This window comes from Balaenoptera physalus (genome assembly GCF_965194825.1).
Source record: "Balaenoptera physalus genome assembly, chromosome: 2".
In the NCBI taxonomy this organism is placed as follows: domain Eukaryota; kingdom Metazoa; phylum Chordata; class Mammalia; order Artiodactyla; family Balaenopteridae; genus Balaenoptera; species Balaenoptera physalus.
The window spans coordinates 3620405-3646175 of NC_138883.1; the positions used below are offsets into that span (position 1 = coordinate 3620405).

The window sequence follows — 25771 nt, forward strand, 5'->3', positions numbered from 1 at the left end:
AACGGGGCCTTGCACATAGGTAAACACACACTGTCTCAGGAATGAACATGGCGCTTCCTTATATATGTACTGTAATTTGAATTACATTCATTCAAAGTTTATCTCCCTCGGCCAGCTTCCAGTGACAGAGCATCCAATCTGCCCACAGTCCACACCTGCCTCTGAAGATGTGATTTTGATAATTAGTGAATCAAACTGTTACTAGCACAGCCTAGGGACAGAGTCATCTAGCCCAGCGGTCCCCAACCTTTTTGGCACCAGGGACTGGATTCGTTGAAGACAATTTTCCCATGGCCTCGGGGGTGGGGGAGGGGATGGATCAGCTGGGAATGCGAGCGATGGGGCGCGATGGGGCGCGATGGGGAGCGGCAGAGGAAGCTCCTCTTGCCCGCCGCTCACCTCCTGCCGTGTGGCCTGGTTCCTAACCGGGGTTGGGGACCCCTGATCTAGCCTGTCCCTGGACAGATGTGGGTTCTGAAGTCCTCACAGCGTGAGAGCAGGGCCCTGGTTTTGTGAGGGACTCTGGCACTAGATTCCAGAGAATGCCCGAATTTATGGAGATCAACAAATTAGAACAATAGAGCTACGCTGGATGAAGGTTCCTGCTCTTTCATATAAACCTTACAGGATACAGTTCAAATTCCTGCCTGATAAACATGAAAAATTACTACACATTATTGCCTTTAAGTGTCCCCTAAGAAAAGCAAAGATCCTGAAAGTTAAATTCATGACTATACATGCACTTTTTGCAATGATTAAACTAGTAGCATAACGGAGAGAACAGCTAACCTTTTTTTTTTTCTGGCTGCGCTGTGCGGCTTGCAGGGTGTCTTAGTTCCCAGACCAGGGATTGAACCTGGGGCCACCGCAGTGAAAGCGCTGAGTCCTAACCACTGGACCGCCACGGAATTCCCACAGAATAGCTAACTTTAAACATGTGTTCTTTGAAAATAAGTTATCATAACAAAGTTTCAATTTGCTTTCCAAGTACAAAAGGGCTGATTTTGCTTTAAAGTGAAGAATAACTTTTTAGGATAAACTAATGGGAGAGGTTTATTCAGGATTAAGGAAAAAAAATCCTTGAAAGAATAACTTTTGAAAGGAGCAACTTACTTCAGTTTCTCTGCTTTAAACTGCTGGGTGCAGTCATCAAATAGTTTTTGGTTCATCTCCATGAAGAGTTTCAGTGCGTTGTATATCAAGCCATGTATTGTCCTGTAACGAAAGCTTCGTGTTGAAACTCAGAATGCTTCATCTTTTTTGATCCGTCTCCCTCCCCTCCTCCACCACAGACTGTTTCCTCTCCCAACTTATCAGCCCATTTCAATGGCCCACATTTCACAAGTACCAGCTCAGCAGAGACGATGCCACGGATGACATGGCACCCATACTGACTGCTGAGGTCTCGGGAGATGACCACTGAGTAAATCAGTCTGTTCTTCCTCAGTAAGTGAGAGAACAAAGGGGAGAAGCAGGGGCAGATGTCAAGATTCCTAGTGGTGTTTAGGTTACCTGCTCTTCTCTCTGGCTCCCCAGGGTGAGTGTCAGCAGGGCTCTGGGGCCCCCGCGTGTGGGGTGGCCACTGTGCCCCTGTAGGGACTGAGCCCTGAGGTTGTGACAGTCTTTAACTGTTCCGGAGGGAACTTAAGAGGTGGCCCGGAAGATGCTGCTCCCGACCCCGCCGGGGATGAGATGGGGGGTGGGGCGTGAGGCAATACGCCCTACGTGGGCTCGACACGGGGATAAGGACGTGAACGGAAGGCCAAGATACAGCCCACACTTCTGCTTGACTACAGCCCACAAAGAAGTCGGCATCTTGTTTTTTAACTGATATTCAGGCTTGGATTCAATCGTAATTGAAATATCAGCAAAATATGCAAAATTTAAAAACGGCCCGATCTGACAGCAGCCAGCTCTCTCTTACTTGTTCCAGTGGGTCTTTGAGTTGCGGTACAAGGATGGAAACATGATGGGCAGAATCTTTGCTGCGTTGTCGCTGATGAGACTCATGATGTACTCGTTATTCCAGTAATACAGCGCTCGCTCTGCCACCTGAAAGACGGAGGGCATGACTGTTGTCTGTGATGATTAAAGCGTTCCATTACACATGTAAAGAGGGAAATGAATTATACTGGATTGGAAAATTATTATTTCTACAAATTAAAATACTCTAGACTGTAACCCTGAAGAGCCTTCAACAGAAAGGCAGATGATTTCCTGTCTGTCAAGATCACTGTCACTCATTTTTTCATGAGTTCAATGAACGTTTCCGCTAGACATGGGCTAGGTGCCGAGGAGACAAGTCAGATGAGTTCGTTTTACCTATCCGTCAGCCATCCACCACCCATCTATGACGCGTCTACACCACGCGCAGTGCTGTCTGGCACCGAGGATTCTGCAGTGAACCAGGAGAGGCAGAGATCCTTGCTTTCATGGAGCTTATGTTCTATGGGGGTAAACAAATGATGGGCGAATTGTCTGACTTACTAGAAGTGTTAAGTCGTGTGGCGAACGGCAGCAGGGGAGGGTAGGGAGTGCTGGCGTGTGTGCGGAAACATGGCTTCCGCTTAGAATGGGTGGTGGCGGAGCCTGTCCCTGCAGAGGCACTTGAGGGAGGGGACGTGAGATGACAGCAGGGAGGGCAGCAAGGCGGGTAACACGGGAGGGGCGGAGGCCACCGAGGTGGCCAGTTCTGAAACCGCCGGCAACGCAGATGTGGATGTCACCTGGGGCCGTGCTGACACATCTCCCCTCTCCCGCTGGGCTGCCGACTCCCTGGTGACTGTGAGGTTTTGCTCCTTTTGTGCCTAGATTTCTACCTTGTGCACGATGAGTTCACAACAAATACCGTCTCAACGATACAAAAAGATGGGGTCCCCAGTATGTTAAAAGGAGGCAGACAGGCTGGAAAAGCCACTGGGGATGATGACCTTTGAAAGGGGCTCGGAAGGTGTGAGGAATAAATCAGGAAAAGTGGGAAGTGGCATGACCGAGGCACCTCTCACACAGGAATGCGGAAGGGACAAAAATCAGAACCATTACTGTTTTTTAAAGGGTAAAGGGACACAAACTCATATATGTCAGAAATGAAGAGCTTATGGAGGGCGGGAATGCAAAGCTAAACAGTTTTATATTCTCCGTAAGCATCCATCACTCAAGTTGTGGAGAATAAGGTTGTGTGCGTCTGGGAACCCAGTGAACATAGAGACAGAGGTCGTTTACAGAGAAGCTGTCTTTGATTACTCTTATTGAGAAACACGTTTTCAGTGACAAGGGGGGACGAGGTGCTAGAGTGTATTTTGTAGAGCTGAAGTCTCACGATCTTACTCTGAAATACACTGAAGCAAAAGCTTGAATGTTACCTTCAAATTACCCGAGAAGCAAAACATGACCAGCTACACACTGCAACCTACCAGCTCCAAAGGGAAGTGACACGAGCCCACCGTCTCCGGGCCACATACCTGAAAGTGGGGACTGGAGACACACTTGGCCAACTGCCGGAAGAGAGGCTCCATGATCTTCACAAACTCTGACGGTTCAATGACGTCTAGAATCTCTTCTAGTTCATTTAGGAACATGACTTCTTTTGGGCTGTGAGTCTTTGGCCAGTACTTGAGAAGCGCCATCACCACCTGCAGAAGAGACAGCACACAGTGTGACGTCCTCTGTTTCTTCATTAAGGTGTCCCCTCCGCAAAGCCACAAGATGAGGTGCTGCTTTTTTCCTTGTAGAAGGAACAGTGATTCAGTAAATCAGAATGTGGGTTTTTTATAATTAGAGAGGTAGGTTTAATTTTATATACTTTAGAATCACAGTTTTAATTTATGTGACCCGCTCTGATTAACTACCATCTCAGTAAGAGTCAGATCCTTAAAAAAAAAAAAAAAAAAAAAAGAGGCAGGTAGGAGAGTTCAGAGAGAACAAGACCAGTGGAGAAACACAGAGCATGTGAATTCATATATATATCTTAGTGTGGAGACATATACACAGAGGCACAATCGGTTTCTCTCTCAAATCCACTGACTGTTTGTGTATATTTGTACACAAACATACATACGTAGTGTGTGTACACAGTGTTTTCAGTCGTGCTAAAACACATGGGAAAGAGAGATGTCAAGCACTGATGTCAGCAAGCCCTCTGTGTGTGGCCACGGGCTGGTGCCCACCCCTCAGTGCCCCAGAGCCCTCATCAAAGCCTGGGGGCACGAAGACCCTCGCCCTGGGGCTGCTGAGAAGACTTTGTCACTAGACCCACGCACGTGCCCGAGGAGTTGCTGGCCGCAGCGAGCGGGTGGCAGCGGGCCTTGGCTGGGGCCCCACCCAGCGCAGGCCTGTGAAGCCGTCCAGTCGGGCGGCAGCAGCTTCCCGGCTGCTGAGTGTTGGGCGTCGTGTTCCCTGCCCACCAGACGGGCAGTTTCTGCCGGGCAGCCTTTCTGTTATCGTGTTCCTGCAGTTCCCAAATTTCCTACCAGTCAAGGTTCTTCACCCAAAATATCAGAATTGGAACGCAGATTAACAATACCCCTAAGAGTTTAGCTACCTAATAATACCCCTAAGAGTTTAGGTACCTAAAATAGTACAATGATCCAAAACATTTACGTACGTATATGTAAAGCACATATACATACTTGCACACCTAACTGTACAACTGCAACCTGTTACTTAAAGGAGCTGTTTAGCCTTATCACAGCGATTTCTGGACCCATCATCCCGGCCCCCAGCCTCAGGTCTGCTGTGAAAATCACTGCAAATGCTCATGCTTTCAGACTGGCTGGTGGTTTCCATTCACTGGTCATTTCTGGCTCCGCAGATCATGCCAACTGTGCCCCCAGGCCAGCCTGTGAGGCCTCACCGCAGTTAAAAACAAGGGGCTTTTCAACAACATTCATTTAGGGTAATTCTGTCTTGATGCTTTTGACCTTCAGGCTCCTGGATAATCTTTTATATTTTTACACTTTATACAACTCCAAAATTTACTTTAAAAGTGCTCCTAGTTTTGAAGTCTGACGTAAAAATTTATGACACAACTGTCTTTAAAGAGAGATTATTGGACTTCCCTGGTGGCGCAGTGGTTAAGAATCCGCCTGCCAATGCAGGGGACACGGGTTTGAGCCCTGGTCCGGGAAGATCCCACATGCTGCGGAGCAACTAAGCCCGTGTGCCACAACTACTAAGCCTGCACTCTAGAGCCTGCGAGCCACAACTACTGAGCCCATGTGCCGCAACTATTGAAGTCCGCGCGCCTAGAGCCCATGCTCTGCAACAAGAGAAGCCACCGCAACGAGAAGCCCGCGCACCGCAACGAAGAGTAGCCCCCGCTCACCACAACTAGAGAAAGCCCACGAGCAGCAATGAAGACCCAACGCAGCCAAAAAATAAATAAATTAATTAATTAAAAAAAAATAAAGAGAGATTATTTTTAAAAAAGCATCATTTAATGATTTTCCTACTTTTTGCTCAAAACCATTTAACAGAGGTTTGGGCACCTACTATACTCTGTGTATTGGAATCACTTTTAAGAACACAGCAGATGCAAATCACTTCACAAATCCACCATTCCTTGTCATTTGGCAAATGGAATTTTATTAGGAGAAACACATTAAGCTGTGAACTATAGGACACAATTGATTTAGCCGTTCAATGTCTCTGGAAAAGGTATTATTTCTGGAATCAGAGGTATACGCTGGGCTCACTTTTCACACTATTTGGAATGACCTATGACCAATACCCAACGTTTCAGCTGCTTCCGAGGGTGCCGGCGTTTGGCAGAGTGGGAGTCTGCTTGGGGAATGCTAATCTGAGCCAACAGTGGCTGTTTGCTGCTGGGCGCACTTCAGGATTGAGCTTTCCTGGGGAAACTCAATGGGCGGCCTGCTCCCGGGGCGGGGGTGCGGGGGAAGGGGGTGGCTCGGGAAGGCAGGCGAGCCTGGCGTCCCAGGGAGCCCCTCTCCTGTCCTGGAACACCAGGGGAAAAGGCCACAGAGTAAAACTCAATCAGCCTCAAGAGACAGGTGGGTGGAAAAGTGTTTGACGTGCCCAGAAAGCTTTTGGGCACTGTACAAAGTTTACAAATAAAAATATTAGTTACGGATTACAGACAGGGCAACAAACGTCTTTTTAACGGGTCAGCCTGGACACACACAGACTTCGGGGTGCCACAGGTGCAGGACCATGAGATGCACATGTATGCCGACTGCCCTTCCCAGCACCTTCACAAGAGTTCACACCTTCATCTAATTACCCACATGCTTTCGATGCTGAAGTAAGACAAAAGGGGCTTTGTATTGCCATAATACATGAAATTTCAAAGGAAGGAATTTACTGAGGTGAGGGTCTGAACATTTTTAATGTGCAGAAAATTCATCTGCTTTCTGTAATCCAGAGTGCAATTATGTTATCTCTGCTGCAGGAGATTAAGAGATGAAGTGGTTCTGGGTGGAAATACCGGGGACTGGGTGTAGGGGGCTTGAGGTAGCTTCGTGCTCGTGCCGAGTCAGAGTTTTCTATCTACCATTTAAGACGGAAGGACCCCACCGAAGCCAGCACATCATCTCCTGCCTTCTTGCAGACAACCGCAATTAAAAGCCCTCACTCCTGCAAAGCTGTATTAGCTTTATTAGTGGGAACTTATAAACTTTATCAGCTTTCATATTACTTTCAGGTGGAAGACAGAAGAGGGTGGGATGCGCTCGCTGAGTCTTGCTGGAGCAGGATTAGGACCAGGTTCTGACAGACGGGGGCGGGGGACCGGGACCTGCAGGGAGTGGGCTTGGGGGGAGACCCTTAGTCCGTGAGAAATGTGGGGTAACATTCGGTGAATTCTTTAGCCACTAGAGAGTATGAGAAATATGTACAAAGAAAAATCATAGCAGAAAACTGCGTACTCTTTCTCTCCTTATTTTTGAAGTAGGAAAAGGGCAGGGTATGTGCTAGGATTTCTTCACATGGTACTTTAGTTTGGAGAAGACCATCAAGTACAGACAGGAATACGGATCTGTCACCACTGAAGAAAGATATTAAAGAGGGCTTTTTAAATTATCAGTGCCAGCTCATTTTTCTTTCCCTATCTGAACATGTCTTCAGTTTAGTAGGAGGATAAAATAACATATCCTCACCCTAAATTGGAGTAAATACTTTGTGTGATACTGAAGTCTGATAAGATTTGGTACTTTTTCTTGGGGGCTTCCAGAATGTTGGACAGAGCTAAGGCAGAGGCGCGAGGAGACCCCAGGGAGGGGGTACAGGGACGGGTCACTCTGAAAGGGGCTGCAGAGCAGGGCAGCCTCCGTCACCTCCGCAGGCAGCAGCTGAGGGATATGATCAGGGGCTTTTCCTGAATTTTGGGGTGCGATGGGGGAGGCTACACATAGAATTTAAAAGCTTAAAAAGAAAGGAGAGATCAGAAGCAGTTTAATTCAAGAACACAGTATTAAGAATTTCTATTTTTTTTAACTATGAAAATTACAATTTCACAAGAAACCCGTGAAAGACCACTAAAGGGATAGGAAAGACTCAGGAATTACAATATTTACCTTTTCTGGTCCAATAGTGACTTTTAAAAGTGTTCAAACGTTTAAACTAGCATCTAATACTTCTTGCTTTGTTACTCAATAGTAAAAACAACCCAATTTAAAAATGGGCAATGAATTTAAAGATATTTCTCCAAAGAAGAAACACAAATGGCCAACACACATGTGTAAAGATGCCCAAGGTCACTAGTCACTGGGGAAATGCAAATCAAAGAACACTCACTAGGATGGTTATAATAAAAAAGAATGGAAAATAACAAGTGTTGGCGAGGATGTGGATTAACTGGAACCCTTGTGCACCGCTGATGGGAATGCAAAATGGTGCAGCTGCTGTGGAAAATGGTATGGCATTTCCTCAAAAAGCTAACCACAGAATTACCATATGATTCAGCAATCCCACTACTGGGTATATACCCAAAGGGACTGAAAGCAGGGATTTGCACACACATGTTCATAGCAGTATTATTCACAACAGCCAAAATGTGGAAACAACTCAAATTTCCATTGACAGATGAATGAATAAACAAAATGTGGTCTAGCCATACAATGGAATACTATTCAGCCACAACAAAGAATGAATTTCTGGCACACGCAACAATATAGGTGAACCTTGAGCACATTACGCTGAGTGAAATAAGCCAGTCACAGAAGGACAAATCCTGTATGATTCCACTTACATAAGGTATCTAGAGCAGTCAAATTCACAGACAGAAAGTAGACTCGAGGTTATCAGGGTGAGGGTGGAGGGTAAGTGGGGAGTTACTATTTAATGAAGACAGAGTTTCTGTTTGGGGCAATGATAAAGTCTTAGAAACAGTGGTGACAGGTGCACAACAGTGTGAATGTACTTACAACAGCAAATTTTGTTATACAGTATATTTTACCACAATTGAAAAAATTAATAACCTAATATATCAAAAACCATTGAATCATACTTTTTTTTTTTTAAAGTACAGCAATTTATTAAACAAATACCTTTGATTTTTCTGATTTTTGTCCTGGAACAGGAAGAAATACCAAAAACATTTTAATACTGAGGACTAAAACTCCAAATTGCAAGGTGCAAGATGGTTGGTGAGAAGTAAACAAAAGTAATTGTATACCATCGTATGAAAAGCAGGTCACATACAGAACAAAATTTGTTCCTGTACTGTATCTACTAATTTAAATTATGATGCTAATAATTATCAAATTACTACTAAGTATTTTCTAAGAATATATTATGTGTATAGGACTATATTCTAGGCTATATTCTAGTTCCCGGCTGGGTTCACAAGAAATATAAAACCTAGGTCTACCATATGAATCATACATTTTGAGTGGGTGAGCTGTATGGCATGTGAATTACGTCTCAATAAAGCTGATAAAAAAGTGTATTCAAATGTTTCAACTGGCACCTGACACACCCGACTTTGTGAATCCTGGCTACAATAGCCTTTTTATTTTTAATAAAGATAAAATGCCAAGAAACTTAGAAATCTAAACACTGACCGGTAGCAATCTAACGTTCATTTATGATCCAATGACCATAAAATAGTGACACTATAACTTGGAAAGAATTTTCAAGACAGTAAAATCTCTTTAGAACAAGCATGTTGAATCCTTGCTACAATTCCTCTGACTGAAGTCAGTGACCTATGCTGCTAAACCAAGCGACGTGGGAGTATTAAACGCACATGATTTAGCAGGATGCCGTTCAGAGTAAAATGCAATGAGGGATTAAGACGGCCGTCTTCTTACATGAACAATCACTTCGACAGGGGAACTTGTAATTAAAATCCCTACAGTTTGAAAACTTGTAACACAGGAATGAAATCAGTTTGTGTTTACTAGTGTTATAACTTAAGATGAAGAAGCTGTCTTGGTGAAGCAGCCGGACTGCGATACTGACACTTAGACACACACACTACGTCACAAGGCCCTGACCAGAGAGGGTGTACTTACCGGTTCAGTGAGGGTGCTGTCCTTTTCTAAAAACTGCACTACACAGTATGCCAGCTACAGTAAGAGGAGAAAAAGTATTAATATTCCATTTTAACATGGAAATGCTGTATCACCGTCAGACATCTTCCTGTGGGGAGACGGGGCCGGATGTGGTCAGTGCTGTCCCCTGCCCGCACTGTCCCCCACAGCCCTTCTCCTGGGTGGACACAGGCTCCTTCCAGGGGCCCTGCCGGAGGCTCTGGGAGGGGCTCTGAGGGAGGGACCCCAGGATCAATGTGCAACACAGATCAACTGCAAAAGGAACATCAGAAAGCTAAAAAAAAACCGGGAAACAGTCTTTTAGACCAACACCGACAAGCCAGGCCAGGTTTGGTGGGAGTTTTCTGGTGTCCTTTTTGGAGACTGTAATGGACAAGTAATCTAACTCCTGGGAAAAAGCAAATTAAAATCTGTTTCCATCTTAAATTCCCAAACTACTGATTTCTAATACAGAACAACTAACATGATAACAAACTGGCTGGATGTAAAGATATTACCAGTTAATAGGAATCAGAGGAAAAAACTCTAAGTAAAAGATTTCCCAGGAAGCCGGTGTCATTAGAATCATCGAAGGATACACCTTCTGATGCCATGAGGCAAACTCCCCGAGGGAAGTCCCGCAGAATGGGGGTTCCTGGTCCTTGGACCCAGACGTGGGGCCCGCCCTGCACCCACAGTGACGGCGGGTGTCTCCCCAGAACCTCCTGCACTGCAGTCAGTGTAGCTTACATTCTGTCTGCGGGGAACTTGGAACAGTAAGAGTGAAGGAAAACGTAAGCTTCCTGGGGAAATGCAGCCGACCAATCAGCTGGAAACCACTTAGGGACCAGGTTTTCAGTATAACCACAAAGTTATAAAAAATCCCCAGTTTTTAAAAAAAAAACCCCAACCTTTTCTTTCTTTTTTTAATTTTTTGAAATATATACTTTTTTTTTTTGGCCACGCTGCGCAGGATGCAGGATCTTAGCTCCCTGACCAGGGATCGAACCCATGCCCCCTGCAGTGGAAGCACGGAGCCCTAACCACTGGACCGCCAGGAAGTCCCCAAACAACTTTTTCTTAAGCCATTTTACTGGCCATGGACACAGAGGCGTTGTCTTTGAGGTGCCAGGTTTCAATCCCACCACAGGAAGCCTTCCTGAGAGGTCTTCCTTGACCCCTTCATCGTGTGAGCCACTCCCTTCTCAGTGTTTACAACCAATTTTGAAATTCTCCTTTCCTGAGGTTTTTCTGATTTTCTTAAAAGCAATCTCTCTTTACTCCCTTATCCTTCCACTCATCACCAGAACCCTGACACCCAAGTCAACACTGTGATATAAGAGACAAAACACTCCCAGTTAGAGGCTGGGGCTCAATATCCTGAGTTCACTGATGTCCAAGCAGAGGCGGATGAGCTCCTTCCTGGGGCCCACCAACATCATGGCAGGAGCCCTTACCTGAGGATGGTAGACGCTCAGAGACTTCACTTTGTGCAAAGGTAATAACACCTTCAATAAGAAAATCTTGTGCTCTTCTTTTAGTGGTAAGGCAAATCCATTAATTATACTGTGAAAACAGAATTTATCCAAAGTTTGAATATTTACAAATTCCAGATTAAAAAACATAATCTCTCTGTTTTTCTTTCAGTTTTTGTTTTCAGCATGAAAACCAGCAAGCAAACTATGTGTGTTGGAAAAAAGGAGGGAGGAGAGTAGCAGAAATTAAAAGATCACTAAATACCTTCAGGGAAGCACAGTCATTTTTATCTTGTAACTACAGGACAATTTAAAAGTTCTGAGTTTACAGGGAGCTACCCGGAAGAGCAGGAGTCTCCGGGGGGCAAAAGCTCCTTCCTCAGGCAGGGCCATGAAGACCGGGTGGCACCTTCCTCCGGCCTTCACCATCTTTAGGAATTCACACTTGCCCAGAGAAATCCTGCCCCATCATGCTAGTGCTGGCAGAACAGAGTCTGAGTGTGCAAATTGGCGTTGTTTCAAAATCAACAAGAAAGCTGTTCCCTTCTGCAAGGAAAGGGGGTCCCCCGCTCTTAACCTCCAAGCTGAAGCGTTTGTTTGTGACATCAAGTATTTTATCTATTTGGCTTTATAACGAGGTAAGTTCCTGCGAGCTGTAGAAGCAGTTCAAGCGATTTCTAAATTGGTCCCTCCTTCATGAGCCTGGGGCACACGGGAGCTGCAGGCAGGGTTAGCCTGAAGTGGCCTCCAGGATGGTGTGTGTGTTCAAATGAGGGGACAGGAGAGGACCTCTGAGGCCCTTGCGTGCGGTGTGGCAGTGGACACTTTACTGGACACTTTACTCAGTTCACCCCAGCCTGGCAACCACCTCAGACGTGAATATGAGTATCTTTCCATTCTATAGATAAGGAAACGGGAGGCGAGAGTGGTTAAGTAAGGCCGGACAGCTAGTAAGGGCACCGACTCAAGCCCTCACTACACTCTGCTGGGAGAGAGAAACCCGGGACTGTGTCAGTGTAGAGTTCCCCACGTGGACCGTCATTTGTTTTACATTATATCTGAAACAGCGAGGAGAGTTGTTTTCAGAAGCGCTGGACCACAGATCCACCAGACAACACCAGGGCTCCTCTGAAAAGCTTCCTGTGTTCAGATAGTGCTGGGAATCACTACATGAAGCACGAGTACAGTTTCTTCCCTACAGGACTCCTCAGAACCTTTAGCTGCTAACATGCACTGAATCCCCAAGGAAGGTGCTGGGGAGAAAGCACTTCCAAGCTTATTCAGCCGTGGAACCCTGAGGAACTCTGTTTGGGAATCAGTGAGTTAGGAGGTCTGATAGAAAACCTATAGGTCACTGATTAAAAAAAAAAAAAAAAAAAGATAGCAAGCAAGAACTCTACCTGGATTAAGACGATGAAATTTTGAAATGTTAATTATTTTATAAGTATACATATGAAAAATTCATAAAATCAAAGCAACACATTAGCATTTACTCGATACCCCAAATGTACAATAAACGACCTATTCTTCTTCTAAGTGTCAAATATAAACCTTCTTAATGTAACTATTTTTAACACTGCTCTTGAGGAAATAATTGGAATTGTGTTCCCATAGTAATGCTCCTGAGGTACATGAAACAGAATCTACGTATGGAACCATAGGGATGGGAGAGGTTTGTCATTTAGTGTCATTAAGTTCTGATCCAAGAGCTCACCAGCCCCGGCCATCAAGTGAGGCTTCTTTACGTCCTTTTAGAGAACGGTTTAAATTGCCTTGCCTTGGGGAGGGGGCTGTGGGACGCAATGAACTGGATCATTTGGCATAAATTCCATCTAAGGCCTTTCGCTACCAATAACAAAGAGACAACTTACCTTCCCAGTATTTCCAGTAATTCTGCTATGCCATTGTGATGCTCTGTTTCATAAATAAATCTAGAAAAAGTAATTTGTCATTTAGAATTAGACACTGAAATAATGGCTGGAAAAGACTAAAATCCTCTGAATAAGAAAACAATGCTTTTAGGAAGAAAACCACGTAGCCAGGCAACAATAAGCAAATCTATTTGTGAAAACCGTTCTGGGGGCACTGCTAATTGTCACCAGAGAGACTCCTCAAAGCCTGGACATGCAGACACTCAGAGGGCAGAGAGCATGGGCTTGCTCACATTTCTCCCTAATGTTTTATTTTGAAAGTTTCAAACATAAAGTGAAAAGATGTTTACAGTGAGCACCTGTATTTCAACCACCCAGATTTGACAGCAAACAACTTGCTCTTTGCTTTATCACACATACATCTCTCTATCCATCCCTTAATCCATTTTATTTTTTGCTGTATTTCAACCTAAGTTGACATCTTACTCAATTTTAAAGCCTCCGATATTTAGCACAGTCTCTGCAAAGGGTACAAGTTACCTCCTCACCACTGGGGTCGTCTCCCCTACTTCCTCTCTGACACCTCACACTTTCCCTGTGCTGCTTCAGGCGCCATCTTCTGAAACCCCCACCTGAGTAGCCCTACTCACTTGCCCCAAGAGACCACTCCCTCGGGGCCCCCGTGCATGCTCCCTGGGGCTCCCAGCAGCTCCTGCACCCTGTGTCAGCCTGAGGATGGGGACGAGGACTTATCGTTACTGCGTCCCTGGTGCTAGGGCCGAGCCTGGCATCTGACCGGTGCTTGAAACACGACTGCTGAATAAACTGGGCCCAGGGAGAGGGAACAGGGACAGGAAACAGGAAAGCATCTTCTCTCTCCAAGGATTCCTCAGAAACAACCTGCTCCTGCCCCACAGCCTGGCTCACCTGGAGTCAGGCTAAACCAACACACACAGCGAGTTCTGCCTGAAGCGAGAGGTGTCTGGGGTCTGAAAAAGGTTCTGCCTATCAGACAAAAACTACTAGTTTGGAGCCAGCTCTAGGCCAAAAATAAGTGTTTGTGATGATTAAAATTTTTCATTGTCCCTGTTTGAAACAAACGGAAGAGTGACCTTAAGGTCCAGAACAGGTCAAACACCCACAAAGTGTGACGTACTCCTGAGGAGCGGGTCTAACGTCTCTAGGTTTTTGACAGATCCTTCAAAGTGGGGGCGTGGAGCGGGGAGAGAGCCCGTTTGGCTAGAACAAAGGTGGGCGACGGGCGGGAAAGGCAGACACACGGAGGCTCGGACACCAGCTTAGACAGATCGGAGTTGAGCCCACAGGGACTGGGGTCAGAACCACTGAGCAGCTAAACACAGTGACACGGAAACAAATGTGGCCACAGCATGGAGCCGAGGCAGGAAGGTGCCTGTGAGGGACCCCGGCAGCCCGGCTGGTCAGATCAAGGGCAGCAGGGGACAGGCTGCGCTGCGCGTGGGGCACCCGTGTCAGCCTCAGACACGTCGGCCCCGCCACTGCCCCTGCCCTGAGATGGAAAGCCGGCCTCATGGGAGCCCCAGCCTCCCTGGGCATCTACACGGGGAGGCGCTTTAGTTTGTTTATGAAACTCCACCTGGGGCTCCTTTCACTTCACCTGTTTTACTTGAAATACTTAAAACAGTTTAGATGTACAAAGTCATAGTGCCACCACCCAACTTCAGTCCCTCTTCCTCTTGTTTACACCTGGAGGGCTGTGCAGGCAGCAGGTGGGCGAGGCTCCTGAAGCCTGGGTGCTCGGCTCCGGCTTCTGGCATGTGGAGGTGGCCGAGCCCCTGGGCACCACCTGTGATCTATCTCCACCAGTACTAACGTTTAAGTAAGGACAGCCTTTAGCCAAAAGCCATTTTGTTTTCCTAGATCAACACTGCTATATTCTCATCGGTAAATTCTTCATTCCTGATTATTTTGTAGATTTGGAGTAGGTATAGGAAAGAGAATGTAAGTGTAGTTCCCCTTCTTTCTTTTCCAGGGGGAAACAAGAAAGCGGGGTGCCAAACAGGAAGGAAGCCCTAAGGGCCCACGCAGAGCAGGCTACAGTGTTCCTCCCTCTTTCAGCAAAAAGGAACTAGGACTCCCCCAAAACTGAGCTGGGACCTGCCTGTCAAGGACAGTCTCCAAAACGGACGCCACCTATTCCTCTCCCTCCTGGAGGACGTGTTCTGTGCCTCACACGCAGAGGTGGAAGTCACTCCCCCTTGAAGCTGGGCTGTCCTCAATTCCCCGAGGGGCTCTGATCGATACAAAGGGACGAGGCCCTTCCGGCCAAGCCCTGAGGACCACAGGCAGCCACTACAGAACTCCGCCCCGGGGCCACCCGTTCACGGTCAGGGAGCCCCGGGCAGGTCACAGAATGAGAGGAATGGCAAACAGCTGATTTAAGCCCCCAAGCCGCGGGGGCTTGTTCGGCAGCAGAGAGAACTGAAGCCCGGGCTCCACCTGCCACCCAACCTTCAGGCTCCACTGTTTGCCAAGCAGGCAGGATCCCTCACCCAGAGCTGCGTTTAACTCGCCTGTGAAGATGTTGACGAGAGCGAGAACCCACAGAAGTTAAGTAGGAACCTCACACTAACGCTTTCAGGAACGTCAACCAAACACGCCTGAAATGCTGTCTAACCAGCCGTAGCTACACCACGTGGAACGCAGATGAGCGGAACAGCGCTCTCGAGATCGTTTGCAATTTTTCTCACGTGGAATGAGGAGGGGGCGGTGCTGAAGGTGGAGACCCAGGCCGGTTGTGGAATCCACAGAACCTGCTTCCTCCTGATCGTACGCATCAAGAACGGTTTTGACAGAAAAGACTCCCGAAAACAACGTGAGGACACCACACGCTCCAGCACTGAGTGCTCAGGGAGAGCCGAGCTGCACTCTGTAACTTCTGAACAACAGCCTAGTTAGGAATTTCAGTTACTAAGTCAAGGTTCCTTAAGGTTATGAGGCATTCTCTACTTCCTTCACCCAGGCACTGACTGGTAATTCTGCACAGAACCTACGTGCGCAGGGAAGAAACCTTCAGGCAGAGCTTCCATTTTAGCCTAAAAGACTGGAACTGAAATCCTACCTGTCTGCTGGTGATTAAATAGTGTATGCTACGTTTTGATAGATAAGTACGCCGGCCAAGGAACAATCTTGTTCAAAAGGAAACACGACACCAAGAAATACAAAATAGGAGTATAACATTTAGGAAACACGATGCCACCACCTAAGCCGGTGTGTCCAGCCTGGGCTCCATCATATAAACGGGCCGTGGGGAGCTTGGAGGGAGTTTGAAGGGAAGCCACCTGCAAGCTGGAGGTTCCGACACCGAAAGGCCACATCACGTGCGAAGGTAAGGGGGGGCGTTGGACCTTGCGACCGCAGGCGGGCAGGGTGAGGGACAGCAGGGACAGGCCGCCCGTCACCGCCAGGACTCATCACTACCTGCGGCATCCTGGAGTGAGGGGCATGTGGGGTAAGCTGTCCCCTAAAAACTCATGCAGTAAACTGCTCACGCACTGAGCGTCCCAGGGACAGAGAAGAAACCACGCTAACGGTTTCATCCATCAACGTTTATCTGGAGCCCCCAGGAGCCAGGCAGGAAGCTGGGGCCGGCTCGATGCCTGTCCTCCCAGGAGGCCAGACCGTCCACCCAGCTGCGGGCCTTCCTGGTGCAGGGATGTCTCCGGAAGCCTGGGAGGGTGAGGAGAAGGGCTGGTGGAAGGGGACGTGAGAACGTTCCAGGAGGATCAGGCGAGGCTGCGAGGCCCTGGTGTGGAGGGAGACCGGAGCCTGAGGGGCACCCGAGGGCTCACCCGGGACCTACACCCGCTCGTCCGCGGAGCGCGTGGGCATGGGAGTCGGCGGATGGAGGGGCATTAAGGCCCTGAGACTCAGAGGGGTGGCGACAGGGAGGCTGTGTGAGGGGTCACGGGGTCAGGCTGAATACCGCTGGGCCATCAGAACATTCCTCCAGGAGCCCTGGGGCGGGGCCCTGCCCACGAAAGCAGAGCCAGGCCTCTGCGGTCTTGCAGGCCTGGGGAGGCTGCGGCCGCCGAACACTGCGCGGCCTCAGCCACTGCTTCCAGCAGCGCACGGCGGGGTCTCCCAAGACTCCCCACTTCACCCCTCACTCCTTCCTTCCTTCACTGAGACGCAGCGGGGAGGCACGAGCACCACCCAGGGGCGAGGAAACCGCTGGCTCCGGATGGATCCGTCCACATCCAGAAGGAACCACGTTCAGGGTGGCCGGGCCTGCCGGTGAAAGCCGGAACAGACCCCGGGTGTGAGCTGGGGGGCGGGGGGAGGAGGGAAGCAGGCACAGAGGGAAGGGGGCCCCGCCCGGCGCACAGGCGGAGGCGTAGACGGGGCCCAGCTGCACACGGCAAGCCAGCTGCTCAGAAACAGCCACTTCGCTCAAGGAAACGGTGAGGTGGGGCGTCGAGTGTGACAGGAGCGTCAGCATGCAAAAAGGGAAATGTCACCCACACACTGACTTACCTATAAAATATATTATTTATCTGTTTTCTGATGTAAGCTCTTAAGCCTAAGAATTTTCCATAGATTCGGTGAAGGGTAGTTTTAAGAAAATCTCTCTCGCGAGGATCTTCACTGTCAAAGAGCTCTAAAAGCTTCAAGAAGAAAAAGACACTCAGTGATGCGGTATTCTCTCTAATGGTCCATTAGAGCGTTTGTAGTTTCAGCTAACTTGTACCTTACCTGCAATACAAACTTCTGATCAATATATTTCTTCGCTATATTAGGTTGGAAATCTGGAGACTCTAAAAATCTTAAGAAAAACTCATAAACAAGCTAGGAGGAAAAAAAAACCACAATGAGTCAAATAACATGGTATTTTATTAAATGGAGATTAAAAATACACCATGAGTTGAATCTTTGTCTGCAAATATCAGCCTTAAAAAGAGGGCACATATCTAAAGGATTTATGTCAAATCACATGGCTTAATTGTAACTGAGGAGGGTAAGAGTTTTATCTATTAGCTAAGAACCACAGGCTGACCCTTAAATGGCATTTAAACAAATGATTTCCATGGTTGTTGTCACCAGTGCTCAGAGACCACAGTGCACAGCAGCCATAAGCCGGGCTGTGACCAAATTCCAGGTGGCGTTTGCAGCCTGTCGCCTCCAGGTGTCCCGGCAGAAAGCCAGGTGGGCAGGAAGCTGGGGGTGTCAGGTGAGCAGGTCACAGACACAGTCACCCAGGGCCGGGACGGTCCTCCCCCGTCACGAACGGTTACACGTGACACCGTGGGAGGGGACGTTCTGCTACCGAGATGGCCCCTCCTGTCTGCTCCCCATCGAGCTCCTTCCCAGGTTTTTCACCTCCCCGTCTCCCCTCCTTCAGCCGACCCAGACCTCCCGATCTAGCTCGTGGGGCATGCGCCCTGCCCAGTCAACCTTTCTCCTTAAAAACGTGTCAGAAAAAAGGCATCAGTCAAGCAGATGGGCCTCGGGGCGCATAGCAGGCACACAAACTGAGAAATGTTTGCATGAGACCTCCGACCTCAATTCCACGGTCACTTTCACTGAAAATATACTGACAATTCTGTATCTTTGTAGTTTCTGCCGAGTGTCCAAACAAACAAAAAGCCATTAAATGTTCTCTCTTTTGCTAAAACACTTCTCTCGCATGTACAGGTTTGCAGGGTCTATGACACCGAAGCGCAGAGGCCCATCTGCGACCAGCCGGAGAGGCCCAGGCCCGGGGCTCCTGCTTCGGAGAACCCCCCGAACCCACACGGACCCCCGCCCTTCTATGTCTGGTGCAGCCCCAGAGCCCAGTACCTGCAGGTGAGGCCAGGCTGCTTCTAACGTTGGCTCGTCTTCCTCCGGGTCAAATTCTGCTCCCGTAGGGTTGGAGGAAGGTGGTAATGTTCGAAACATGTTAACTGCAAACTAAAATCCACATATCCTATAATTATAACCAGGACATTAAAAATATTTACAGAGAACATTTAAAACAATCTTAAAGAATGCTAATGACAACTGTTTCCAGTGGTTATCTGGCTCGTCCTTATTCTCAGAATTCACAAGTGGTGTGGGTCCTGAGAGCCTGGGTCAAAGCCACAGCTAGACCCACGGCCGTGGGCAGCCAGCCACCAAGGTTCCTGCCTGACCTTTCAGATAACCAGTGCCAACAGATGCTGATGGGCAGGGATGACGCCTAAGGCCTTTGTTATATCCAGTAAGTGCAGAGCAAGGAGAAAGTTCAAAGCGCTAGTAAGAAAAGGGTGAGATTACGAAAGAAACAGCAGAGATCAAAGAACTGAAAACGGTAAGAAGATGGCAGAGGCCGCTTCACACCGGAGGCCGTGCACAGCTTCCCTGCCAAAGTCCTCTGCAGTGACAGTGACGAGAGCGGCAACGGTCAAGACAGAGTAACTTCCAGGTGGGTGGCTAGAGGATCGCTTCCAGAGAAAGGGCCGCAATGTTAGCAAGGAGAGGAGTCGCCACGCCACGGGACAGCCTGGTCCGTGTGCCCGGGGACTGGACGGGACCCACAGAGAGGAGATTCCTCTGGAGTCCGGACGATTCCCTTGCATGCCTCACGGCCCTCTTCTCCGCTCTCCACCCTGTAATGTCCCTCACCACTCTCCCCCACCCCAGGCTCCAATCAATCTCCATTTCATAAAAATCAGCGTGTTTTATTTACAACAGATGTTTTCTACAGAAAATCCACAATTCTTTGGAGCATAGGTACATCTTACTGTCTGTATGGTTAATGTGAATAAAGCACAACATATATTGACAGGTTCCTGATATAAATGTAGAAGTCTAGTTTTTCACTATCACCAATTTATAACCTCCTATGTTTCTTTCAGAGTCAGTTTAAATATGTTACCTCATCGAATCTTTGAACACGCCATATGCCAGTTACAGAGCTCGACTCTAGTGATCAAAAAAAGCCCTCCGTCCCTCCGAGCCCAGAAGCACAGAATCAAAACACCCGACCTACAAGATAGAATCCGACTCCACTACAACAGCGAGGCTCTCTACGGAGAGTTCAGAGCAAACCTGGCTGTTCAGATAACAGTCTTGTAAAGACCAAGCTAAAACTCCATGGCACCCGCCTTGCTGTATCCTGTCTTCCTGCAACACCATTTTCCATGAAGAAAAACACACACTGCCCAGGTCCTGGGCTCTAGAAGCTCCGAGCATCAAATGTTTGCTCTCTGCATCGTGTGAGAGGAGCAGACGCAGACAGTCCGGGAACGGGAGCAACAAAGAATGGCTGGAACAAGCAACTGAAAGCCAGAAACAAGGAATGAAAGAAATCTTTTAATAGAAATATGAGTAATGCTCCTCTGACGTAAGTAAAAAGAAGAGGAGGTCTGGAGCCGGTGAATGGGGTGTGTGCACAGGGCCCCGCAAGAGGCCTCCCAAACCACAGTGACTGGTGAACACAGGCTGGGACAGGTGTTGTCCGGTAGAAGGGGCACGTCCTCCATCGCTGGTCCCCAGGCCCCCCGATCCCAAAGCCCACAGAACAGAGGAAGGGGACACAAGGAGCCCAGCCACCGTCTCCTCCGGGCCTGCGGGGTGGGGTTGGGGGCAGCAGAACCAGCCCTGTCACCCCCGGCCGTGGAGCGCGGAGAGGACAGGGTCAGAAAGGAGCCCAAGGCCTCTGTGGGGTGTGGCACTCCTTGGGGGGCTTCCCAATCCTCTCCCTCAAAGCCAGTGATCGGGGGCTCCAAGAGTCACCCAGAGACCAGGGTGGGGACCGTGGATCCAGGCCGCGTCCCTGGGGGCAGAGGTGTCTGTGGGCGCCGCCGTGCTGCCTCTCTGGGAGACTTGCCCGCGTGCCCGTGACATCGTGGCACAGGGCACCCAGAGGGGAGCACACATACGGACCACCTCGGAGGCTGCACGCGAGGGCTGCGGGGGTCAGGGGGGAGAGAGCAGCGGTCAGCTCGCCCGGGCAGGGGCTGGAGGCTGGGGCACAAGGGGGGATGGCTGCCACTCAGGGAGGGTCTTTCCGGAAGCCCAACGCTCTCCAGAGCACAGATGCCCCCTGGGAGGGGCCGCCGTCTGGGCAGAGGCCAGGCTGCCGCAGGACATCAGGCACAGGCGCTGCGGCCCTTGGCCCCTCCTCTCCCGCTTCAGGTCCCTCGCCGGCCAGGCTGCCCAAGGGGAAGGCGGGGATAGATGAGGTGCTGAGTCGGGGACTGAAGCGATAAACTAGGTGCGACAGCTGGAACCAGAGGGGCAGGGAAGGGAGACAGAACAGATCGTGATTAAAGGCGATGGCTGAAAAAAATAAAACGTACCCGTGTGACGGCTTAGAGTACCCATTACTCAATCAGACAGCAATCTGAGTGTCACCGTGATGGCGTTTAGGAATTGTGGTCACATCTAGATCAGCTGACTTTAAGTAAAGGAGAACGTGGTGGGCCTCAACCAATCAGTTGAAAAGTCTTCTAAGAGCAAAACTGGTTTCCCTGAGGAAGAAGCAATTCCACTGTGGATGGCAGCGTCTGAGCCTGCCTCACGGAGTTCAGATTTGCCCCGTCTGACTCCACAAGGCATAAGACAGTTCCTCAAAAATCCACCCACCCACCCACCCATCCATCCATCCATCCATCCATCCATCCATCCATCCATCCATCCCTCTCTCTGTCTCTCTCTGTCTGTCTCCATCCTACTGGTTCTGTTTCTCTGGAAGGACTCTGACGGATCCACCCGGTCAGCTGAGATTCCTGAGTAACCTGCTGTAGTAAAGCTAATGATTCCAGCCTCAAGTTGAAGTCCCAGTGCACAGTGTTCAGTCAGCTACAGCCTGTCCGCAACACCTACACATTCACCGAATCCCAGGTGCTGAGTCAGGGGCCTGCAAGGGGCCGTAGACCAACTTGCTTTGAATGCGAGAGTCCCCTTCTCAGGTCCTGGGAGGATGACTGACCATCCTCGAACCAGCAAGTTTTATTACTGGCCAACTCTAATGGATAAAAAGTTGTATCTTTCACACAACAACAAAAACCTCACGCTGTAATTTCTACCCTCTTTTCCTACCACATTAATTTAATGCTCACCTCTAGAAACGGCTAAAGACACTAAAAACTCGTACGTAGATTAACGAGCAGAAGGGGAACAGCAGGCCACCTTGAGCTGCCCGTGGGTTTCTAACCCACCACCATTTCCTAGCACAGCAGCTTCAGGGGTCAAACTAGCTGAGTGCCGTGGTGCTGACATCTGCATGCTGTCTACACGCGTGGAGTTTAGCCTGAGAGCCACAGAAGGCGATCGTCGTCAGCATCACGCCGTGGAAACCGGAGGGAATCTGTTTCTACTGTAGGTCTAGAAGTCTCAGCTCTGATGCGGATCACGCAGATCCAACACAACCTCTCGGCTGAGACACACTGATTCGGAGCGCACCGTGATCCCTGGACACAGAGCTAGAAGCAGCTCTTGCACAGAGAGAGGCAGCGTGGCCTCGGGGGACAGCCTCGCCAGGCCCTCTTCTCACTCAGACCAGGACCCGAGACTGAGAAGCCTGCTCAAGCTTTGCTTTCCTCACCTGTTGAAAGAGGGTAAATCCTTTCTTTGCACTGGGCATGTGTGAAACAGACACGTCACCATGCGTGCAGGCGTGCACATATGTGACCCACGCAGCCCCCGAGTGTGGTGTGGACTGACCGTGGTAGTAGGAAGCACCTGCTTTTACAGCTTTCTTGACATTTCTACTTTCAGTATTTAAATGATCCTGCAGATGTTCTTCTCCCAGTTGCTAAATTTATTGAATAAATGCAAACCAAAATGGCTCAAGAAGCATTTATGCAAAATTCTCACAATTCAGCAATAACACGCAGCCTTTCTATACCTGTAATATTCATCACCAGTGGGTGAAGTAATAAAATATTCATGCTGTGACACAACTGCAGTACAGTGGAATATATAAAGGTTTAAGACAAGAAGGGATACACTCCAAAAAGAAACGCTGATAATCTAATTTCAGAGACAACAAGGAAAGAAAGGTTGATTATTCAGTTCTCTGTTTAAAACCACAAAGGTTTTCTCTTTTTCTGGGTGGGGGGGGGGCGGGCGGGGCTGCGTTGGGTTTTCGTTGTTGCATGCGGGCTTTCTCTAGTTGCGGCCAGCGGGGTCTCCTCTTCATTGCGGTGAGCAGGCTTCTCATTGCGGTGGCTTCTCTTGTTGCAGAGCACAGGCTCTAGGCACGCAGGCTTCAGTAGTTGCAACATGCGGGCTCAGTAGTTGCGGCTCATGGGCCCTAGAGCGCAGGTTCAGTAGTTGTGGCGCACGGGCTTAGCTGCTCCACGGCATGTGGGATCTTCCCGGACCAGGGATCGAACCTGTGCCCCCTGCACTGGCAGGCAGATTCTTAACCACTGCGCCACCAGGGACGCCCCAAGGGTTTTCTACTATGTTATTGATTTTGTTTTATTCATGTGACAGGGTTTATAAAGGTGAGTCCACCAAAGGCCAAATTACAGCTCTTCCTCCTGTAACAGGAATACCAGGTTCTGAGGGTCATATTGCTAAGAGATACATTTCGGAGGTGGGGAGGTAGGGAGCCCTTCCACATTATATTTTAAATAGAAAGCTGTCATTTGGTTGCAAATGACATAACTGGAAAAACCAACAGAGACAACAGTCAGACCATCACAGCTGGGCCACCCATACAAAAACCCAAAACCCAAACCTAACAGCAACACCTTCTCCACCAACAAGAGGCAACGAGGAAACATAACTGATAGGAGGACCCCAGGTACTAGGCCACAGAAATGACCAAGCGCCTAGGAACTCACAACCCAGTTACAAGGCCTCAACGCGAGCATGAAAACCCTAAGAAAGGCACTGAAGGACAGCCGAACGAACGAGGACCCTTCCCTTCTCCAGTGTGAGGTGACATCGTATCACAAAGACGGAACTTCTCCACAAAGCAATTTATGCTTTAAAAGCAATCTTACATAGAACTCTAACTCGCTTTTTAGGTGGATGGTAAAAATCCTAGTAGCAATCTTAAAGGGAAGAACTGTCCCTTTCTTCACTTGTAGAATTAGTTCAATCTGGTTTCACAGCAGAATTCAGGTATCATCCTGGGGAATGTTCGCTTGACGATTCACTCACTGCTGACCCTCCATCACCTGCCGTAGCGCCCGGCACCTAGTAGATCCTCAAAGACCTGCTGAGAGCAAGTGGATCCTTTGGGAAAAGCACCTAACAGTCACCTCATTAACTGCACCACCAAGTAATTACCTGAAAACTTCCCGATTAAACCTCAGCTCTCAGCTGCAGTGTAATTTCGTCAGGGGAGCCTCCCCCGACCCCAGGCCCATTGGGTCCCTGATTTCAAGCTCTTCTATCATCCTGCCCCTTTTCTTTGTGATCTTTGTCTCAAATATAACCGGATGGTCGGGTGATTCTTGGCCTAATGTCTTCACTCCTGGCACCACCTCCCAAGGCCCATGGCACCGCCTGGCACAGAGCAAGCACTCGCACGAGAGGTGAGTGAAGCTGGGTCTCCTCCTCCACAAATCCACATCGCCACTTTCTCTAAGCAAGAGCTGCTTTCAAAGATGCAGCTTTACCTCCAAATAGATGCCCGAAGAAAAGAACTACAAGCTAAACTCTTACTTTGAACAGCTTGCTATTTTCACAATCACTCAAATATGCTCTCAATCAAAGTTAAAGATATAGAAATAAATACCTACAAATCTTTGTAGAATACTTAATAAAGGAAATTTACTCTCAAGTTTTCAAACAGTGGACTTTTAATTTTATGACCATTTCACAACTAAGTGTATAATAGCATCTTCTTCAAATGAAAATATGCTAGTCATTTATAACTATGCATAGGAGTTTATTCTTTACTTTTTATTTTTGAGTTTAAGAATAGAAAATTTACCTACAAAAGATAACCACTCATCTGTAATACTTATAATTCAATTGGTGTTATTTAAACACAACATTGGAACTGGAAGCTTTTCTTAAGTTACTTACTCTGGTCCAAAGGTGAGTTTTACATAAAGCTTCTGAATGATGTATTCCCTTTTATCTTGTTATGAAAAACCTCAATGCAAAGCAGTTGAATTTTATAGTGACTAACGATATAGCCACCAACTAGATTTTACCATCAACGTTCTTCCCTGGTGGTCCAGTGGTTAAGACTCTGTGCTCCCAATGCAGGGGGCCCGAGTTAGATCCCTGGTCAGGGAATTAGATCCTACATGCCGCAACTAAAAGATACCACATGCTGCAACTAAGACCCGGCACAGCCAAATAAATAAATAAATATAAAAAATAAAATAAAATTTAAAAAACAAAACAAAAAACTATACATTCTGCATTCTACATGATAGAAATGAACTGAAAAGGGAAGGGAAGCTTCAGAGCTAAAGTACTTATTTCCTAGTCATATATGTAGAGCCAACTGTTTTCTTGCTGTGTGCCCCCCCCCACTGACTAGATGCATACAGTTACAAAATTATAAATTATGCAAATAACCTTTGGTTAGTATGTTTTTTAGAATCGTTGTTGGATCACCTGTGTGGATGGAATTAAGTACTGATTGAGTATCTATTGTAAATGAAAGCAGAGACTTATACTTCCGGACAAGACAGAGTAACAGGAATGGGATTTGCCCAACTTCCTGAAACAACAAAAAAACCCAAGGAAAAACACATGGAATTCTGGTTTGCAAGACATGGATTTCAGATAGTGCAAGACAGAGAGAGATTTCTGAGAGATGGGAAACAAGTGCCCAGCTTTCTCCTTTGATAGAATTTCCAGGTTGCAGCACAGGGAGAAAGAACCCGGGTGAAGTCCAGCAGACATAGGTGGTTAGAATCTGCAAGGCAAAGTCCCAGAGAGAAGAGAGCTGCACAGAGAGAACTCCAGAGATTGTAGAGGTCCTCCTGAACTATTCAGAAGAGGACTGATC

General features: G+C 48.1%; 1 protein-coding gene across 14 annotated transcripts in view; it reads right to left on the minus strand.

Moving 5' to 3' along the window:
• The window catches only part of PPP2R5C (protein phosphatase 2 regulatory subunit B'gamma), a 133119-nt gene that overhangs the window by 13955 nt on the left and 93393 nt on the right, over positions 1-25771 (minus strand). For 11 of the 14 annotated variants that reach the window (XM_082451066.1, XM_082451072.1, XM_082451075.1 and 8 more), the window contains 9 exons: positions 18658-18768; positions 17572-17664; positions 17353-17483; positions 12838-12897; positions 10949-11057; positions 9474-9527; positions 3462-3632; positions 1925-2052; positions 1114-1215 (listed from right to left, as the gene is read on the minus strand). In XM_082451066.1, coding sequence (XP_082307192.1) covers positions 1114-1215; positions 1925-2052; positions 3462-3632; positions 9474-9527; positions 10949-11057; positions 12838-12897; positions 17353-17483; positions 17572-17664; positions 18658-18768 — 959 coding nt within the window. Of the gene's footprint in view, positions 1-1113; positions 1216-1924; positions 2053-3461; positions 3633-9473; positions 9528-10948; positions 11058-12837; positions 12898-17352; positions 17484-17571; positions 17665-18657; positions 18785-21140; positions 21270-25771 lie in introns of those variants that run through there. The other 3 variants (XM_082451068.1, XM_082451067.1, XM_082451074.1) reach the window with 3 other exon arrangements.